Consider the following 18,413-nt stretch of genomic DNA (forward strand, 5'->3'; position numbering starts at 1 on the left):
CTGGGACCCCAGGCCTCGGATCTGAAGCCTTATGAGCCACTAGACTCTAGTGTCTATATCAATGAGGCAATCAAACATTTAGACACACAAACACACACACACACACGCATGTACTTTCATCCTTTTGTTGAGGTACTGTTTCATGTGTTTCTAAATATATATTTTCCGTATTATTTTATTCAACGTAACTCTATCATATTTTATGTTTCCTTAAAGAGTTGCGTCGCATTTAAACGAGTTATTTACTCGGCTCATTTCTTTTTATTGTATTCGTTTATACCTACTAAACATATTTTACTTAGGAGTGAGACTGAGATCATTCGTTTACTTTATATATCTGGAATCCTATTTCACTCGTAATCTTTGTCTGATTTTGATGCACGATCGATGTTTTTATTTTAAGTCTCAGTATGTGCTGTGATCGTTAATTGAGGATATTTAAAAAACCTAGAAATACTTTTAGTAATGTTTTATTACCTGTGTGCAGTAGATGATTGGAATCGTGTTGCACGACTGTTTTTGTGTGAGTAATAAAATTTGGAATGTGATGTAATAAATTGTCCTTATCTGCTTACATAAATAAATGCACGTTTTTTAATAAATACGAACATAATTCTAACATAAAATATATATCATAAACATTTTATATCCAGCTACTGGTCAAAGGCGTCTAGTATATAAGCGTTCTGGAGCTTAGACCACCAGCTAGCTAAAATTCGTATGATAGTTATACATCCGGCAATACACATACATATGTACAGTTGGGGCAAGAAAAGGTTCGTCACCTTAAGATCTATTTTCGTGTGCACAGTATGAGCGATAATCTGCTTTACCAATCGAAAATGACATATCGCGTGGCAATTATTTGATGTTTAGCTTCAAAATGTACTTAGAGTTTAACACTTGATAAAGGAATGAATTTGAAGACTGACGAAGGTTTTCTTACTCTGACTGTACATGTTGTCTCAATATGTCGCCCAGCACCACATGAAATGCAAACACAAGTAAACTAGATAAACATTCAGTGTGTTCTTATCCGGATTCAATTTCGATTATTCATCCCTACTGCTATTATAAATGCGAAAGTTTAAACCCCTGAACCGATTTAGATGAAATTTGCTATGTAGATAATTTGAGTCCCCGGAAAGAACTGTTATTGGTTAGTACCAACCAAATCAACTTTGTATTGGAAATTTGTATGAGGAATCAGTCAATGTTTGTACATGGGAATACAAAGGGGTAAATGTTTGTGTGTTATGGAGATAAATTTCGGGCGAATGAAGCTGCGGGTTCGGCTAGTACATGTATATTCCAAGTCTTGTAACATAATAAGTATTCTAAAAATAAATCGTTTTATCCTCCCTTACTGATCTAATATATCTTATCGTTCGTCCCGGTTTTTTTTATTATTATAAACATGAAGTGAATATTTTGTTTGCTTTGTGTTATCTATAATATCTCTATTTTCCGATTGCAAAATTGAAACGGATTTTTTTTTTACAGAAACGTTTTGTCAATAACGATTGCGTGACAAATAAAAAAAACTTATAATTTTTTAAGCATTAAATAGATTACTATGACTTTTCTATTTAACATATTGTATACAACATTACGATGGTAGATATTTCTTAATCTAAAAATATTACAGAAGTGCATAAAAAATGTGCAAAATATTAATTCTGTATTTTATACGTTTTGTCATTCTTCACATTATAAACGAAAATAATATGATGTTTTATATCTATTATTAGATTAATTGCTGTGTCGACATTCCGGAAAATATTAGCAAACAAAATTTTCAATTTGTAATATTAGTTTTATATTACTGTCTCGGATTAAGGATAAAATCTTTTCATGATGCTAACTTCAAAGAACATACATACATATTCACTCCACGTCGCCTCATAAGTTGGAATTTCCAAAATTCCCAACTTGACGGAAGCTTACATTTAAAAACGTAGGTACCAAATTCCAGTTTTATAGACTCGGTGGTTTTGTTTGGGCGTTGATAGTCAGTCTGGACCAAGGATAATATATAAATATATCTGTTAAGGTAGTTTTATAATCGAAGAATACATGGAACCTTGTTACAATACGCCTCGGCGAGACTGTAGTTGTATTTTCGGCCTCCCCTTAAGGCAATGTTAAAGTTTCCTTTTGTCGTTGCGCCTCTGAATCGTGTTTTTCGTTTGGCGATTGTAATTTATAATACTGAATACTAAGGGACTATTAACATAAACGGCTTCCTCGTGAATTCTGTATAATCTGGAAGCTTCGCAGTCCTAAATGGTACTCATGACAATTATTTATGATATTCAGTTTTTTTTTTTCGTTTCTCTGTTTTTTTTATACGGACTCAGAGACTTGGTCTGTTGTGCTATGAGTCATTAAATAAATAAAAATGAATATTTAGTTGATATATTTTTTTATTGTATTATAGTGGAGTTGGGTCTATGACTAGAAAGAAACCCAGGTGATAGCTTAAGTTTTAAAATTGTAGGTATTCGTAATACAACCAACACATGTACATCTTTTGAAGAGAATCGTCGCGAAAAACCTGCATAATAGGTTGGGGAAAAAGTTTCTTCGTATTTTATATGAAAATTCAAAAAGTTTTTTTTATAGTTTATTTACATTTGACTAAAGTATGTAGGTGCCATTTTGTTCCATAACTTTTTACCATCTTGTTGGTAGTGACATGATCCCATTGCTGTAAAAATTTTGGGGCTTCTGATCGAAAAACTGCGACAAGTGGTTTTAGCAGTCCTCTCGTGATGTTAACCTGACACTGCCTAAGGAATTCTGCAGAGACCGAAACAGATGAAAATCTGAAGGTGCAAGGTCTGGACTATACGGTGGATGCATTAATACCTCCCAGCCAAACTCTCGTAATTTTGGTTGAGTGGCTAAAGATGTGTGAGGTCTAGCGTTGTCATGGTGAAAAACCACACCCCTTCTGTTGATCAATTCTGGCCGCTTTCTCTCAATTTTTTGCTTCAATCTCATCAATTGTTCGCAATACAGTTCTGAATCGATGATCCTGCCGGGCGGTAACAGCTCATAATGAATGATGCCCTTCCAATCCCACCATACACACAGCATTACCTTGTTGCGAGTTAATCCGGGTTTTGCCACAGTCTGTGAAGCTTGACCGGCCTTTGACCACGATCTTTTTCGCAGGTTCTTGTCGTATGTGATCCACTTTTCATCACCAGTTATCAGCTTCTTCAAAAATGGTTCGGTTTCATTACGTCGTAATAAAGAATCACAAATGAGTACACGGTTCATTAGGTTTCTTTCAGTGAGTTCATGAGGCACCCATATATCGAGCTTTTTTGTGTACCCAGCTTTATTCAAATGAGTCAAAACCGTTTTGTGGTCAATTGCCAGTTCTTCAGCTACATCGTAACTACTAATATGCCGATCTTGCTCCACTTTTTCAAAAATGGCATCAATTTTGTCCGTAACAGGGCGACCAGAGCGAGATGCATCTTTGATATCAAAATTTCCGCCTTGAAAACGCTTAAACCAAACTTGCGCTACTCTCACAGATACTGCATTAGGTCCATAAACATCACAAATTTTTTTCGCGGCTTGAGTTGCATTTTTACCTTTTTTATAGTGAAATTTTAAAATGTATCGAATTTCTTCTTTAGATTCACTCATTTTAACAATTACAAAAACGAATGAAAATCAGACCAATTCCTAATTTGAATTTGGAAGTGCCTTCTTTAAAATTAAAACTTTTTAATGATACCAAAACCAGCCAGATACAAATGGTATAGCCAAAGAGATTTTATTACAAGTTCATTCATACTATATGCGAAAAGACTTTTTCCCCAACCTAATATATCGGCTATATTGTCTTTGACAAAATTCTGTCACATTAGACCATCTCCAGAGGAGAGGAGGTCTTTACCCAGCAGAGGCATCACTGCAGAATGTTCCTGCATTGTATTCATTTTCTAATTTAAGAAAATGATTCAGAAGTTGTACCACCACTCCATTCATTAAATATAAAATATAGTAGTGAAATTACGCATTCGATAAACAATAATTACACACTAAGACTTAAGTTATTTTAGAAATAATTTGAAGTATTGGACTTCTCCATCCATTGATACAACTTTAATTGAAACTACATTCAATATAAACTTGTATATATTTCAAGCTTTTGTTTAATTTAACCTGTTAGGATTTGTGGGTCAAATTTTGCCACTCAATTTAACACTAGTTTCACATCCAACGGGTTAAGCTGAATTTTTTCAACGTTTGTTTATTATTCGTTTATATGCTTCGCTTTAACAAAAGATTTGTTCCAAAAAAGTTGCATTTTAATTAACTTATTTGAATCTACGTTTAGCGCTGGTTTTTACACATGTACCTATAATTAAGTCAAATAAATACGTATTATGAATATTGACGTAAACGTTACAAAACAAAATAGTAATATTTTAGTACAATAAGATCCGTCAAACAAAAGTATACTTTATTGAATTTTTATCGAGAGGGTGTCTGTTTACTTATTTTTAACTGGCCACAAAGTCCCAGTGTAATGGACCGGTTTGATCGGGTTTTTCTGAATCACCGACAGCATTTTTGTTTATTTTCTATATCGTTATTCGCCATGATACATTTTGTATTTCGAATAAAACCATAATATTGTGCAATTGTCGAGAACGCATCGCAACGTTATCCATCTTCAACTACGAATATTTAGTCGTTAATCTTTAGGTATTTACGTAATTTTTATAAATATCTATGATCCGCTGGTATTGCCAGATTACATAACTAATGTTGTTCATGATTACGATTGTCAAACTAGAATATATTACCCTTTCAATATTAAAACATCTCTCAATATCAATCAAAAATGAATTATACAGTAACTATTTGATCTGTATAGAATATCATTACAATATTTTGTCCGTTAATTTAAATATACGTGTTATCCCTGTGTTATCCAATATGATATAAAATAAACTAGAATTATTATAGTGTTTAAAATTGTAGATGGTATAAAGTAGTAATGTTGAAATTGTTTTACAGGGCTGAACATAGAGGCGGGGTTTATGTCTCCGATGTCCCCGCCGGAGATGAAGCCAGACACGGCGATGCTGGACGGGATGCGGGACGATGCCACCTCCCCGCCCGCGATGAGGAATTACCCCCCGAACCATCCTCTCAGCGGTTCCAAGCATCTTTGTTCGATTTGCGGTGACAGAGCATCGGGAAAACATTACGGAGTGTACAGGTATACGATAAGTGTTAGACTTTAGCAGAATCCTACCCATTTTAGGTTCATATCCAGACGATTATATTTGCTATGTCTATGCTATGTTTGTTTTGGATGTGTATTGAATTAAAACGACTGAAACCAGTAAACTATTTATTTTATAAATTGCATTTATATTTACATTATTATGAAATCACACAACACGCTGACATATTTAACTAAAAGAAAATTATTATAATTATTACTTTTCTTTAGTTTATTTTACTTGTGGATCTTGCCCGAAGGCAATAAAAAATAATTTATAACAAAATTAATTAAAACATAGTATTGCTGAATTGTTTTTGATTTAATATATATTTCATGGAAATGTATCGATATTAAATATTTTAGAGAATTGATAAGAGGAGTCAACGGCGCGTCTCGGAAACTCAATTTTATTAAAGCTCTACATGCACCGTGGCTGTAATAGTATTACTTTTATAAGTATAAATATACACAGTCCTGTCTAGACTTCTAGACAGCAGTTATGTACGAAAATATAATGAAGGTATATACATTGCTGTAGACAGGTTGCTAGTAGGTACAGCGCTGTCGGTGGCTTGTAGATGAATAATTTTATCGTACAAAATTGAATAATTCTCGCGTGTTACAATTCTTCAAACAATTTAGTACAGCTGCGAACGCGTGGGAGGCGGCTTGTGTACACGGTATTATTCCACCTTTGTACAATCTCAACTTATGTATTATTGAAACAATTTACAATTCTATCGATCGTCGGCCGTCTGTAATGTCATGCAAGAGACATTTTATTTTCACCTTGAAAATACTTTAGGTTGGAAATCATTCAGTCGAAGGCAGGTAAATGGATTATGGGTAGCCGACATAAATTGATTTTGCAATACCCGTATTACCATAATTTTGAATTCGTATTCTTTTGTTGAGCACGTACTCGATCACGTGTTACGTAAATATTCAACGGCGAAATTTATATTTAATTATAATTTTATGAAGAAAAAACTAAATGTACAGGAAATTGACTCAGACGACAAAAAAAGTACATTTACATACATGCATTTAATATAAGAATTGTTTCGCGAGTTGCATTCATTATAAAGAGACCATGTTATAGTCTATCGATCTGCGAATGTAATTTAGTGCTTCGTGCGTCCCGCTCACAGCGCCGAGATCTGGACATAGGTAGAGCCGGCCTTATATGTAACATTTTTTTAAGTGTTCCTTAAATATCTGGACCGAAACTGGTTTCGGAATGGTTTTGTCTCTTCGTTTTGGATCCTCGATCAAAGAGTTTTCACTTTAAAAAGTTTTTTCTTTATTTGAGCGTATTATCGGACTCAGTTAATATACCATAATTTCTTCTTAACGTGTAACACCAAAAATCGAAATGATTGCAAAAAGTCGTTGATTTTAGGGCACAGCTGTACTGTTTCTCATAAGTGAAAGTGGTATTTTTCTTTAAATGCGGCTCTGACGTGCTTTCGAAATGTACACGCAACGAAATAATTATACATGTCGTCAGATAAAAATACTCAAGTACAGAAACAATGGACTCTTAATATTATGTACACATAGGTATACTTAAAAAATATAATCGCTTATATATGGTTACAATTTGGTTTCGTTTTATTACAATAATATAGTAATACAGAAGTTAGACATAAAAAAAAAAAACGACGGTTTATCATATTTCTATAAACTATACATACATATTCACGTAATAATGTATTAAATTAAAAAAAAAAAACAACGTTTGAAAGTAATATTCGCAGAACGTGTATGGCGATAGCCTTTGATATGTTTATCACTTTTGATAAAAGTATTTGATTACTTTGACTTTCACCTGTGACTTCGAATATATTTTTCAATATCACACCTATTATATACATGTACACATGCATAGCGTATATAAATATTGGTCAAAACAAAGCCGGATATGGATTAACGTTGACAGTGGACGCATGCCTTTAAGGTGATTCGTGTCATCCTCTCAGAATAATGACGTTATTAATGACTCGAGTAGAGGGAATTGCCTAAGTGCGCACTTTCTTGCTTGTTGCGACTCGCTCGCTTATGATTACTCAGGATGGAGGACAGATATCAATCCCGTATTGCTTAACTCGATTATCAATTTCGTTTTGCTATCATAAGAAGAAAGTTCGAACAGATTCTCAAAAGGTGGCCCGTTTAACCGTCTGGCGTCTTAAATATACGTAAAAAAAAACTATATGTACATACATACATAAATATTATCTAGATTGATTTTAGAATATACTCGTTATGGAATAGTATGCTAATTTCCTCAATTAAAAAGCGTTTTATTTTAATAGATATAATTTTTGTCATTAGTGTTGTGTATAAACACAGATTCATACTTTTTTAAATTCGAGCTATTTCTAATCAAGATATCTAAATTCTGATGTACTAATTAATGTTTATATTCACCGGTTTCTCGAAATGAGGACATGAAATGTTTTTTGTTGAACATCATTAATTGCTAGACGTTTATAAGTTGATTTATCTCTCATCAATATCATGATATTTGGCTCAGTGATGGCTCTGTCACATATATCTATATCTATACCTATACTAGTATTATAAATGTGAGAGCAACTTTGTCTGCCTGTCTGTCTGTCGCTCTTTCACGACCAAACCAATGAATTGAATTTAATAAAATTTTCTGTGAAGCAAACTTGAACTCCAAGAAGAGACATATGCTACTTTATTGCATAATATATGATAGCTAACCCCTAAAATATCAGCGAAGTCGCGAGCGACAACTATTATACATATAGTAGGTAAAAAGACATAGCTTTTTTCAAATAACCGTATATAATAATCGTTAACTAACCAAACGTGAAAAATTGCCGTGAGAATAGCTACATTATTGGTATTCGAATGTGCGAAAATTTTCACGCGCGGCCATTTTCTTTTTTAATATTTCTATTATGATGGTCGACAGACTCTGATTTTAGTGGCAATAAATTTTAAACAAATCGATATCATAAAAATTAATAGATTTGATATCGTTTAATTTTATAGGTAATCGAATACTTTGCTCGTCTTGTGAGTCTTCAAGAGATCTGATATTAGGTACGGATTGTATAAGATTTACATAGATATTTATTTACAGAACAGTTCAAATTAATAATAATATCTATGGCTTCTTACTGTTTGAAAGTCATCAGGCGTGTACGTTCACATCCATACGTATTCTGTAGTTCAGTTAATACGTTGTTTTATATTTTTAAAAAACATCATTGATTATTTTTTCCTGATTTTTAGTGATACATTAGAATATAGAATACTAATTGGGGAAAATCTTAAAATCTACTAAACTATTTTCGATATTGTTCACAATAAATAATTCATTAATTACATCAAAAGGTAGGATTGAATCGTAGAACATAGAATTTAATAAATTCAAAAGTCAGAATTCGTATGGCTTAATCGAAAGTACTATTGTTATAACTTCATTGATAATTATAAATCTATGCTAGATGTACATGCTACAACTGAAATTTATTTGTGAGATGCTTCACGCATGTCTTATAAATATTACCCTCTATACGTCTTCCGATGATAACTTTATTGATATTTAAAATTCCATAATTTTATTTATATGTTGGTGGCACATTGACGATGTAAAGAATAGTTAATATTTCTTACAGCGTCATTGTCAATGGGTGATGGTGACCTCTTACCATCAGGTGGCCCATATGCTCGTCCGGCAACCTATACAATAAAAAAAACCTACTTAAGATCAAAATTATTTATTGTTTAGCCTATATATTATTATGTTATGAAATTTTATACAAATGTAATTTATTCTCAATCGATTGGCTTAAAATTTTGCAAACGATAATCAATATAAATAAAATAATGTTTAATATTAAGGCCAAAGTCCAACTTCTGAATTAGCCAATGTCTCGTTTACAGTTGCGAAGGATGCAAAGGTTTCTTCAAACGTACCGTGAGGAAGGATCTCACGTATGCCTGTCGCGAAGAGAGGAATTGTATCATCGACAAGCGTCAGAGGAATCGTTGTCAGTACTGTCGTTATCAGAAATGCCTCGCGTGTGGTATGAAGAGAGAGGCCGTTCAAGAAGAGAGGCAGCGAGCGGCCAGGGGAGCCGAGGACGCACATCCGAGCAGCTCAGTACAAGTAATTCATGTATTTATTGTTTCTTTTTTATTATTATTATATTTTATTTTAGTAATAAGTTTTTATTAAAAATTCGATTTCGAATAATTAAAAATCTATTTATAATTTTGCTAGATATATGAAATATTTTGATATAACAACAGCAACAACAGCTGTGTAAATTCCCACTGCGGGGCTAAGGTCTACTCTCCCTTTGAGGAGAAGGCTTGGAACATATTCCGCCACGCTGTCCCAATGCGGAATACACATGTGGCAGAATTTCTATGAAATTAGACACATACAGGTTTCCTCACGATGTTTTTCTTCACCGCCGAGATGAATCATAAACACTAATTAAGCACAGGAATTAGTGGTACTTGCCTGGGTTTTTTAACCCGCAATCATCGTTTAAGATGCACGCGTTCCAACCACTGGGCCATCTCGGCTCCTTTTGATATTAAGTTCAGATAAATGGTTGATCAATGATGCTTCTATACTGATAATGAAATACTGAAGTAGTAAGTTTGTCGACAATTTCAAATCAAAGTTTTATTTAATCAATCAATCCCTATTGAACCGTGATAATATAAATTCTATCTAAAACAGGCCTTGTCCTTGTTCTTGCAAAGTTATTACACTTGAATACTTTTTAAAGGGCTTAGGATTTTAATAATCGAAGCAAATTTAGTCCAGTGAATAAAATATGTATGTATATTTCAACAGAAAATTACAAGTTGAAATCCAACCGAGTTTTAATAAACTTAATTTATATTTATAATGCGTTGCGTACTTAGTCTTGAAAGTTGATATTCTTAGGAAATCTGAATGTGTGGAATTCAGCCATCGAGTCGTATTGAAACTCCATGGTGGGGTATACTCCAAATTTTCGTCTTGATAGGGGGGGAAGGGGGGTGATGTTACTTTTTTTTGCATTACTCTATAAAAGTTAGAGGTTATACTCTCAGGCAAATAAATGCTAAATAGTCAATAAAAATGTCTCAGGTAATTAACTACAATGACTGCACTAAAAATAACGTGGGCAGTGACGCGCTCAGATTTCCTTGTTTATTGCTTGGCTATCAAAGTAATTCCCTCGTAACGAGAACCTTAATTGACGATGACGATGAGATGTCTTTATTTTATATAGATACTTAAATATATTACATTGAGGAAATTTCAAGTTATTCTTAAACGTAATGTTGTATTCTTGTATCAAATATAAAAGTTTATAATAATGAGATTTCTACTAATGACGAACAAATTAGTCTATTGATAATATAGAAATCACGCGGTAATAGGTTTTTAATTATCCGTTCGCTAATATGATTCGTTAATCTTTACTTATTATGCTCGTTAATGCTTCTTTCGACAGGCGCGTAAGATTCGCTTCCAATATAACTCGACACGTTAGGAATGCGAGTTCAAATTCTGCTATAGAAATGCGTTACATATTTTGTTATAGATGTTTCTCTAAAATTAATCGTTATTTCCATATCAAAAGATCAATTCGAATAGCGAGTTCGTGTATTGATAAACTTTATTGTTACTAATTTAAATAGTTTGTTCTATTAATGAAATCGTCGGTGTTATGAATATTTTATATCAATTTACCTTCGTGGAAATCTACGATATTCGCCATTTGTTAGATCAGCTGCCGCTTCCGGAACGGTTACAAAACCGTGTTGTTGCTGAATTTATCAGATTTTTTTTAAATAAATTTACTGCGTAATGTTGTATCATCAGATGTTCAATCTATCGCCGTGTGTTCATGGTAACTTTTTTTTGTTACTGTTACAGAAACCATGGACAATTAGCATATTGTTTTATCATAGTATTTCTCACGAGTATAACACATTTCTGATTCAATTTCGATTTTAAAGCTAGGCCTGTTAATAATTTTAATTTTATTAAAAAAGTATTTATTTCTAATATACAGAAGTATTTGCCGGTAAGTAAGTAAGTAAGTAAAATTCATAGAAAGTAACTCCTTCCTGGATAACCATTGAAAGTAACTCATAGACAAGATATGTGACATAAAAATAATTATTAAAAGACAAACGAATTGGTTTTTTATTTTTTAATTTGCTGTTCTCGTGAATGCGGTCCAAACGAGGTGCTGTTCATTACGCAATAAAGTTTTTATCAAACGATATTATATTAAAGAAAAAATGTCAGGGCGAAAAGATCTTTATCTTAATAATTACGGTACAGATTAAATCAAAATATTTTAAGTGAAGTTATGTCCTCATTAACTATGGAATTTAGAATAATATTGTCAATGATGTAGCTAGTAGTAGACGTTTCTATAATATGAATAATGAAATTAAATGTAGGCTTTGGAGAATATTAAGTTCTTCACACTATCTTCTTTCGTTCAATAAAATTATTTTTATACCTTTAGTTATTGTTAGTTCGTCAACTGTTAGGCATAAAAAGGTAGCATGTGTTCTTCGAATTTGCCTCATACTAAATTTTATCAAATTCGATTCAGTGATATGGCTGTCAAAGAGCTTGTGACAACACTGAATATTATTTATTTTTATTAATTAATTACTTAATACTAATACATAGACAGAGAGACGCGGATAAAGTACCTACATGTCTCTGTATCTATGTATAAATACACAGTTTTGTGTAATGTATAAATATGTCGTATAGATAAATCGCTTCGCGTTGTTTCGGCTGCGTGTTAAATGTTAGATATAATGTTTCGGGATAAAAGTTAAATATGTGCTATTCCATAAAAAAATCTATTTCTAAAAAAAATTCAATTCAGATCCGTTCAGCCGTTTCTTTCAAAGGGATAAGTATTAAAACAATGTAAAAATTGTGCCTTCATATATTTCTATCATCTTTTTTATATGTTGGAAAGTATTCAATTCAACTTTAGTATATACGCTATGACGTATTGAAGTGCTAAACTAATTGTATATACACAGTTACAAGTTTATTTATTTAAAACGAACACACTGTCGCTGATTCTGAATGGATCAATAACGGACACAATTATAAAGCGTATCGATATATACATACATATGTACATTGTACATGTGTGTTAATAATTCTATGACGGGCTATTGTGATCTTCGTGTGTGTGTGTGGATATTAACCGTCTAAAACAAATGTTACTTTTACAAAAATACTTTATAATGTTATTACTACGCTACGTAATATTAATCGATAATATTTCCTGCGTACGATCTCGAATGTCAGGGAAAACCTAAATATAACCTACGTAATATTTTATTCCAATGTGCATTAATTATGTATTAATATAAATTTATCACCAGAATGATATTAGCAACGTCTAAAGAAGGCATAGTAGTATCTAATTATAGAATAGAATAGATTCTTCGCCGTTCCATTCATCAATTTATATGTTTTGATATTAAGATGTTGTATCATCTCGTGTTATTAAAGTCTAAGTTTATTTGCATAATACCGTAAATCGGCAAATGACATAATATCTTAGTAGTTATTTGTACATTTTTGTGTCCTGTATCTTATGGGAAGCTTGTTCAGTTTCGTGATAAGGTCCTTGGGATTACAGCAAATGCTATAAAGATCATTCAAAGCTGTAAATGCTATCAGTCTTGTGTAATCTGAGCAGTTAAATTATTTTAATTATTAGAAACGCTATAACATGCAATTTGAAATACATATTTATTTTTTGAAACGAAAAAAAATTGCATATTTATGATTAATTTTAATGACGACCATAAAATGACGCCAGTGGTTTATAATAAGTACCTACTATGTATTTATTTTGTTTCTGTTGAGACCTGTTTTGATGGTTGAGAAAATATAGAATATATGGTTTTACCCTCTGATTTAAATAACTTGTTTAAAAGGTGTAATTCTGATCACTATTACAAGTAATGCTTTTCGAACTGTCCAAAGCCGAAGCTTCAAGGAAAATAATTAAAACATTAACATATGGCATAGGCTTCGCTTTGTTTTTTTTTTCGCAGTAAATACTTTTTCTTTCAACCTCTTAGTAAAACTTTACAACCCTCAAGTGGATCAAGATCACGATCCACAGTTTTCAGTGTAGACTCTAGTCGCTGATGGATAGAACTCATTAATATTAAACAAAGATCGGTTTTATTTGTGGTATTTGGGTTTGTAATTTATCTCATGCTTAATAATTCTTTGATTTGGGTTTTGATTTAATATTTTATGGATGGCGCTAGGCGATAAATTATCTAGGGATACCTGCATGTGTCGAAAAATAACTGATGGCCATTCAGTCCAATAAGTCTTTTTACTTAGCTAGAAAGAAGTTCTCTGTCCACCCGTGGTATTTAATAAGTGTTATATATTACAACATATTATACTAGAAGTAGGTATTACAATAATCTATATCCTATACATATAATAAAATTAGAGTGTCGGTTTGTAATATTAAAATAGCCCTTTTTTACTCAATGCATATGTATGTATACACGGTGCATATACCAAAATAACATTTTTTACAATTTTTGTCGATCTGTCTGTCGGTTTAATGTCTGTAAACTCAAACGCGTGCAAGGTCGCGGGCACAGCTAGATTATTATAATGAAGTTCTGTTTGATATATTTTTAAACACAATTTACTTGGCTATAAATAAAACAAATGATATTTTCTCAAGTAGGTGTGGGAGACATAAACATTAAACACTATCATACTTAGCTGTGACATTGTTAGTTCGTTAGTCACAAGGTTGTAGGTATAATTTATTCGTTGGCCTCGACCGAGGTCTACGTCCTTCAAAGTATAAAGGATAGATTACTTTGTACTAGTAAATATGTATTCTATATAAATATTCGTTTACGTAACTTTTATAGAATATAATGTATAGTTACTTATAAATAAACTAGCGAACCGCCCCAGCTTCACTGCAATACTTATGCTTAATATTCTACAGAATTTGTTTGTTTACGACACCACATTCGAAACATCAAAAATTATCAATGTTTATTTACTATATTTTGCATGTATTATATACAAAAATCTATCGAATCACTCTATCTATTGTAAAAAATTGCATCAAAATCCTTTACGTATTTTAAAGATAATACGACTAAGCAAACATAGGGACAGACAGACTATGCAAATATAAATATGTAATGATATTATGATACTCGTAACAAATATAAATGTCATGGTTGATTTCACGTTCTTATATGTTAATTATTTTCGCTAAATTTTCGCGATAGCATTAAATTAGTATTAGATAAATATAGCCGTCATTTGTTTATATTTAGACGAATATTCGTGGCATATAAGTTCATGCATGTTGTTGTGTCGTTTCCGCACTTAAAAATTCTATCGTTGCCAAGTAATTAACCGCCTACTATACTTGTTTTCAGGAAACATTTAATTACCCACTTGTATGTCAGTACCGCAGTACGATTAAAGAATGATAATTTATTCAGAACTAAGAATTTTATGTAAATAAATGTATGTTGAATACGACACATTATTGTGTAATATTTTATATTAATGTTACTTGACACTATTGTAGGGATTCGTTCGAATCTTCATAGTTCAATAGGTATAGTGTAGGTATTGCTTTTCAGGGACTGTAATAGGGTAATTTTGGTAACGAAAAATGAATCATGAAATTTGATTAAATTTTAAAATGTGTTGAAAATATACTTAAATATTCTGTTTATTGTTTTATTATATTAAAATTAAAAGGCGTAATTTTTAGTGTATATCACGTGGCCTAAAACAAGAGCCGCTATGAAAAGCGCTATGGTATGACGTCATGTAGGCAAAAACTATCATTTAATATCATCTGATACTTTAATAATTAACTTTTTTGGAGTTTGAATGCTAGTATTTGTTCTAACTAGTAACTACACATCAACGATAGCGATCGTAATTCATAATTTACCCAAAGAATGACATACCAAACTATAGCAATAGCTGTTAATATTAGTACATACACAACTGTCTTTTTTTTACTAATTATACGTCACCAAAACGTCCGACAGCGTTTTTGCAGGAATAAAATAGGTTTAAAATGAAAATTAATTTTAATGGCAAGAAAATATTTATGTGCCAAAATATATTTTTTGTGTCTTCATATTAGTAAAATCAATATTGTGAAGTACCTTTTCAAACTTAGTAGAATACCCAAACGCATGGATTAGAAATCTGAATCCCTTGTAAAATGTTTTTGTATCGTTGTAAACGTTGCAGTTATATTTCCGCCAATAAATATGTTTTATTCAAATCTCGATGAACTAGGTAACATATGTTTTAATTTGAACATATATGCTAATTGGTTGATATTGAATTATCACGGACATCAAATAAACTTTCATAATGCAGGAATCTTCTTTTCTTTCATAATTGTGTGAATCATACTTAAGTGACAGGAGGTCAATTGTTAAAGTCAAGGGATTTTTATCTGAATCCTACAGTGTCGTTTAGTGTGTACCGCAAGGGGCTAACCTTGGACCCCAACTTTATAAAATATTTCAATGTGACAAAGTCCCGACAGTTATTATTTGCTCAAGTTTTGAAATTACTAAGACCTATCATTCTTTGGCTGATGATAAAGTATTCCAAAGCAATGAACAAGAGATCCAAAAGACTTTATATAAAAACAGTCCTCTAAAGGAAATTAATAGTATTTGTAACTTTTAATCCGGAGTAATTATACTTATTATATTATATTTTAAAGCTGCATATAATCAATTTCTTGCTTTTGTGTTGCGTCATTGTAGAAACTTCAAGTCTACTAAAATTTGTCTTGACAATACTTTCGTACGTTGTATTATTACCGCAGAAATGTTTGGAATTCCCATTATGATGTCCATATTCAGCTAATTGAACGAATACCGACAGAAAATATTTATGTGGCATTTAACGTATACTTATACGACTCAAAGCTACCGTTATTACATTGATCGATTAAACTGTTACAAAACGAATTGGTTCAAATTTAGGATACAATATGGAATGAAATTCTTGAATTTATATTTGAATTAGTTTCCAAAGTTGGTGTTGCATTGTGGATGTAAGAAATTATTAACACATACTTTATATGTATTAATTGGTGGAAAACAGAAGAAATGAGATTCTTGACGATTCTTCTCGAAATAATATATATTCCAAACGGCAGCTGTAAGGTTAATATAATAACGACTCCAAAATGTTCTCAGAAACTACTTGAACAATATACATTTATTTAGATTCCTTTTTATTGTACTATATTTTTAGTTTGACTAAAATATAGTATAATTTTGTTGAGTTCAATTAACTTACCAGTGTAAATGTGTTATTCGATAATGCAATCACAGTAACTAGAAACGTATGTACGTATGTATTATTGTGACGTACAAATAAAATCTCAATTATTATTATGAAATGTTACAGGAGCTATCGATCGAACGACTTCTGGAGATGGAGTCCCTCGTGGCCGACCCGAGTGAGGAGTTCCAGTTCCTTCGCGTCGGACCCGACAGCAACGTGCCGCCGCGCTACCGTGCGCCGGTTTCCAGTCTTTGTCAAATAGGTAAGACATTATTCCCACAATTGGTACCGTTCAATTTCTTTTTCTCTCTCTCTGAAGTATACCTGTTGGTTCCCTTAAAGTCTTAATATATACTGGAAACCCGCCCAGCCAAGCACGGGTCAAATGCTATTACTAAAAATACTACAGTATTTGTTTATTATTACAAAACATCACTTTAGAAACTTCCAATTTTATCAGCGTTTATTTACTATATTGTCCATGTACTATATATCTCGAATTCTCGAATGACTCTATCTAGAAAAAAAACTCATTAAATTCCGTTGCATAATTTTAAAGATCTAAGCATACATAGAGCGGCAGTAAGCGCAAGGTCGCTTACTATGTAATGATATCAATATTTATATTGTATTTGTTATTTTGTTTTCTCGTTGTTACAATGACTATTTTAGACACTGATACAAGTGACTGTTACTTGTAACTGACTGACTATATAGTAAAGCTTTAAATGTATAATGTGTGTCCATTCCATAAAAATCATAGAAAACAATCATGTAAAAATAAATCGTTTTGCATCTAAAATGTGCCCGTACATTGGTTTTAAAATAATACCTCGATACCTCTTTAAGTAATCAACTTAAGGAAAATGGATATCTTTATTTCTATCCTTTAGGGAAGGGGCTATGTATGCCTCTAACTCTCTGTAAAAACTAAACAAATAATAATTTAGAGACAAAGAAACAAAATGTTAAAAAAAAAAATCAATTAATTCTGAAAAAGATACCAATTAATTATAATGGACTTAAAATAACCTTACGTAGCTCAAAAAGGGCCTAATTTATTTGCAGCGTTGCGGACAGATATATCTGATTGTTCAAAACATTCAAACAATGTTGATATTCGACTTTTTTCATTCGTCTTTCGATAAAAATAAAACAAGAAAGTTTTGATTAAAATTCAATAACAAAATACCAATATGAACATTTGATATTCATTTACATAAGTAAAATAATACTTATAAATAACAGGTTTTAAACGACTATTTATTATGCACGCGCTCAACAACTGTATAGATATGTTTATATACATACATTAATTAATGTTTATTAAAAACTTAATAGCCGTGTATATGCTATTGGTGGGCAAATCCTTCTAATGGATCAGGCTTGGACCTTTGGACCATCACGTTACTTCCGTGCCGTTTGACGTGATAGAGCTCTGTGCCAGTCAATCTGGTGAGGATCCGCCCAAGATCTCTCATACATATATTTTAATACTCCATATATGTATTTAGGCATAAACAGTATGGTCTACATTCTTGCGTACCAACATATCACACGACCTGAGTGTATTAATTTTCTGTCGGTTTGAAATCCTAGGTAGCATCATAGGTAGCCAACGACGCAATACTAGTAGCTATACTTTCTCTAATAAATGTCACTATTGCTTCTTAATAAAAATTATTGCTGAGATGGCCCAGTGGTTAGAACGCGTGCATCTTAACTGATGATTTCGGGTTCAAGCCCAGACAAGCACCACTATATATATGT

General features: G+C 32.0%; 1 protein-coding gene across 6 annotated transcripts in view; it reads left to right on the forward strand.

The window, feature by feature from the left end:
• Positions 1 to 18,413, forward strand: part of LOC124530896 (protein ultraspiracle homolog) — a 44,218-nt gene that overhangs the window by 18,194 nt on the left and 7,611 nt on the right. For 5 of the 6 annotated variants that reach the window (XM_047105262.1, XM_047105256.1, XM_047105257.1 and 2 more), the window contains 3 exons: positions 5,050 to 5,254; positions 9,191 to 9,425; positions 16,767 to 16,905. In XM_047105262.1, coding sequence (XP_046961218.1) covers positions 5,050 to 5,254; positions 9,191 to 9,425; positions 16,767 to 16,905 — 579 coding nt within the window. The remainder of the gene's footprint in view (positions 1 to 5,049; positions 5,255 to 9,190; positions 9,426 to 16,766; positions 16,906 to 18,413) is intronic. The other variant, XM_047105261.1, reaches the window with a different exon arrangement.

The sequence above is a fragment of the Vanessa cardui genome, chromosome 7 (assembly GCF_905220365.1).
Source record: "Vanessa cardui chromosome 7, ilVanCard2.1, whole genome shotgun sequence".
Lineage (NCBI taxonomy): Eukaryota > Metazoa > Arthropoda > Insecta > Lepidoptera > Nymphalidae > Vanessa > Vanessa cardui.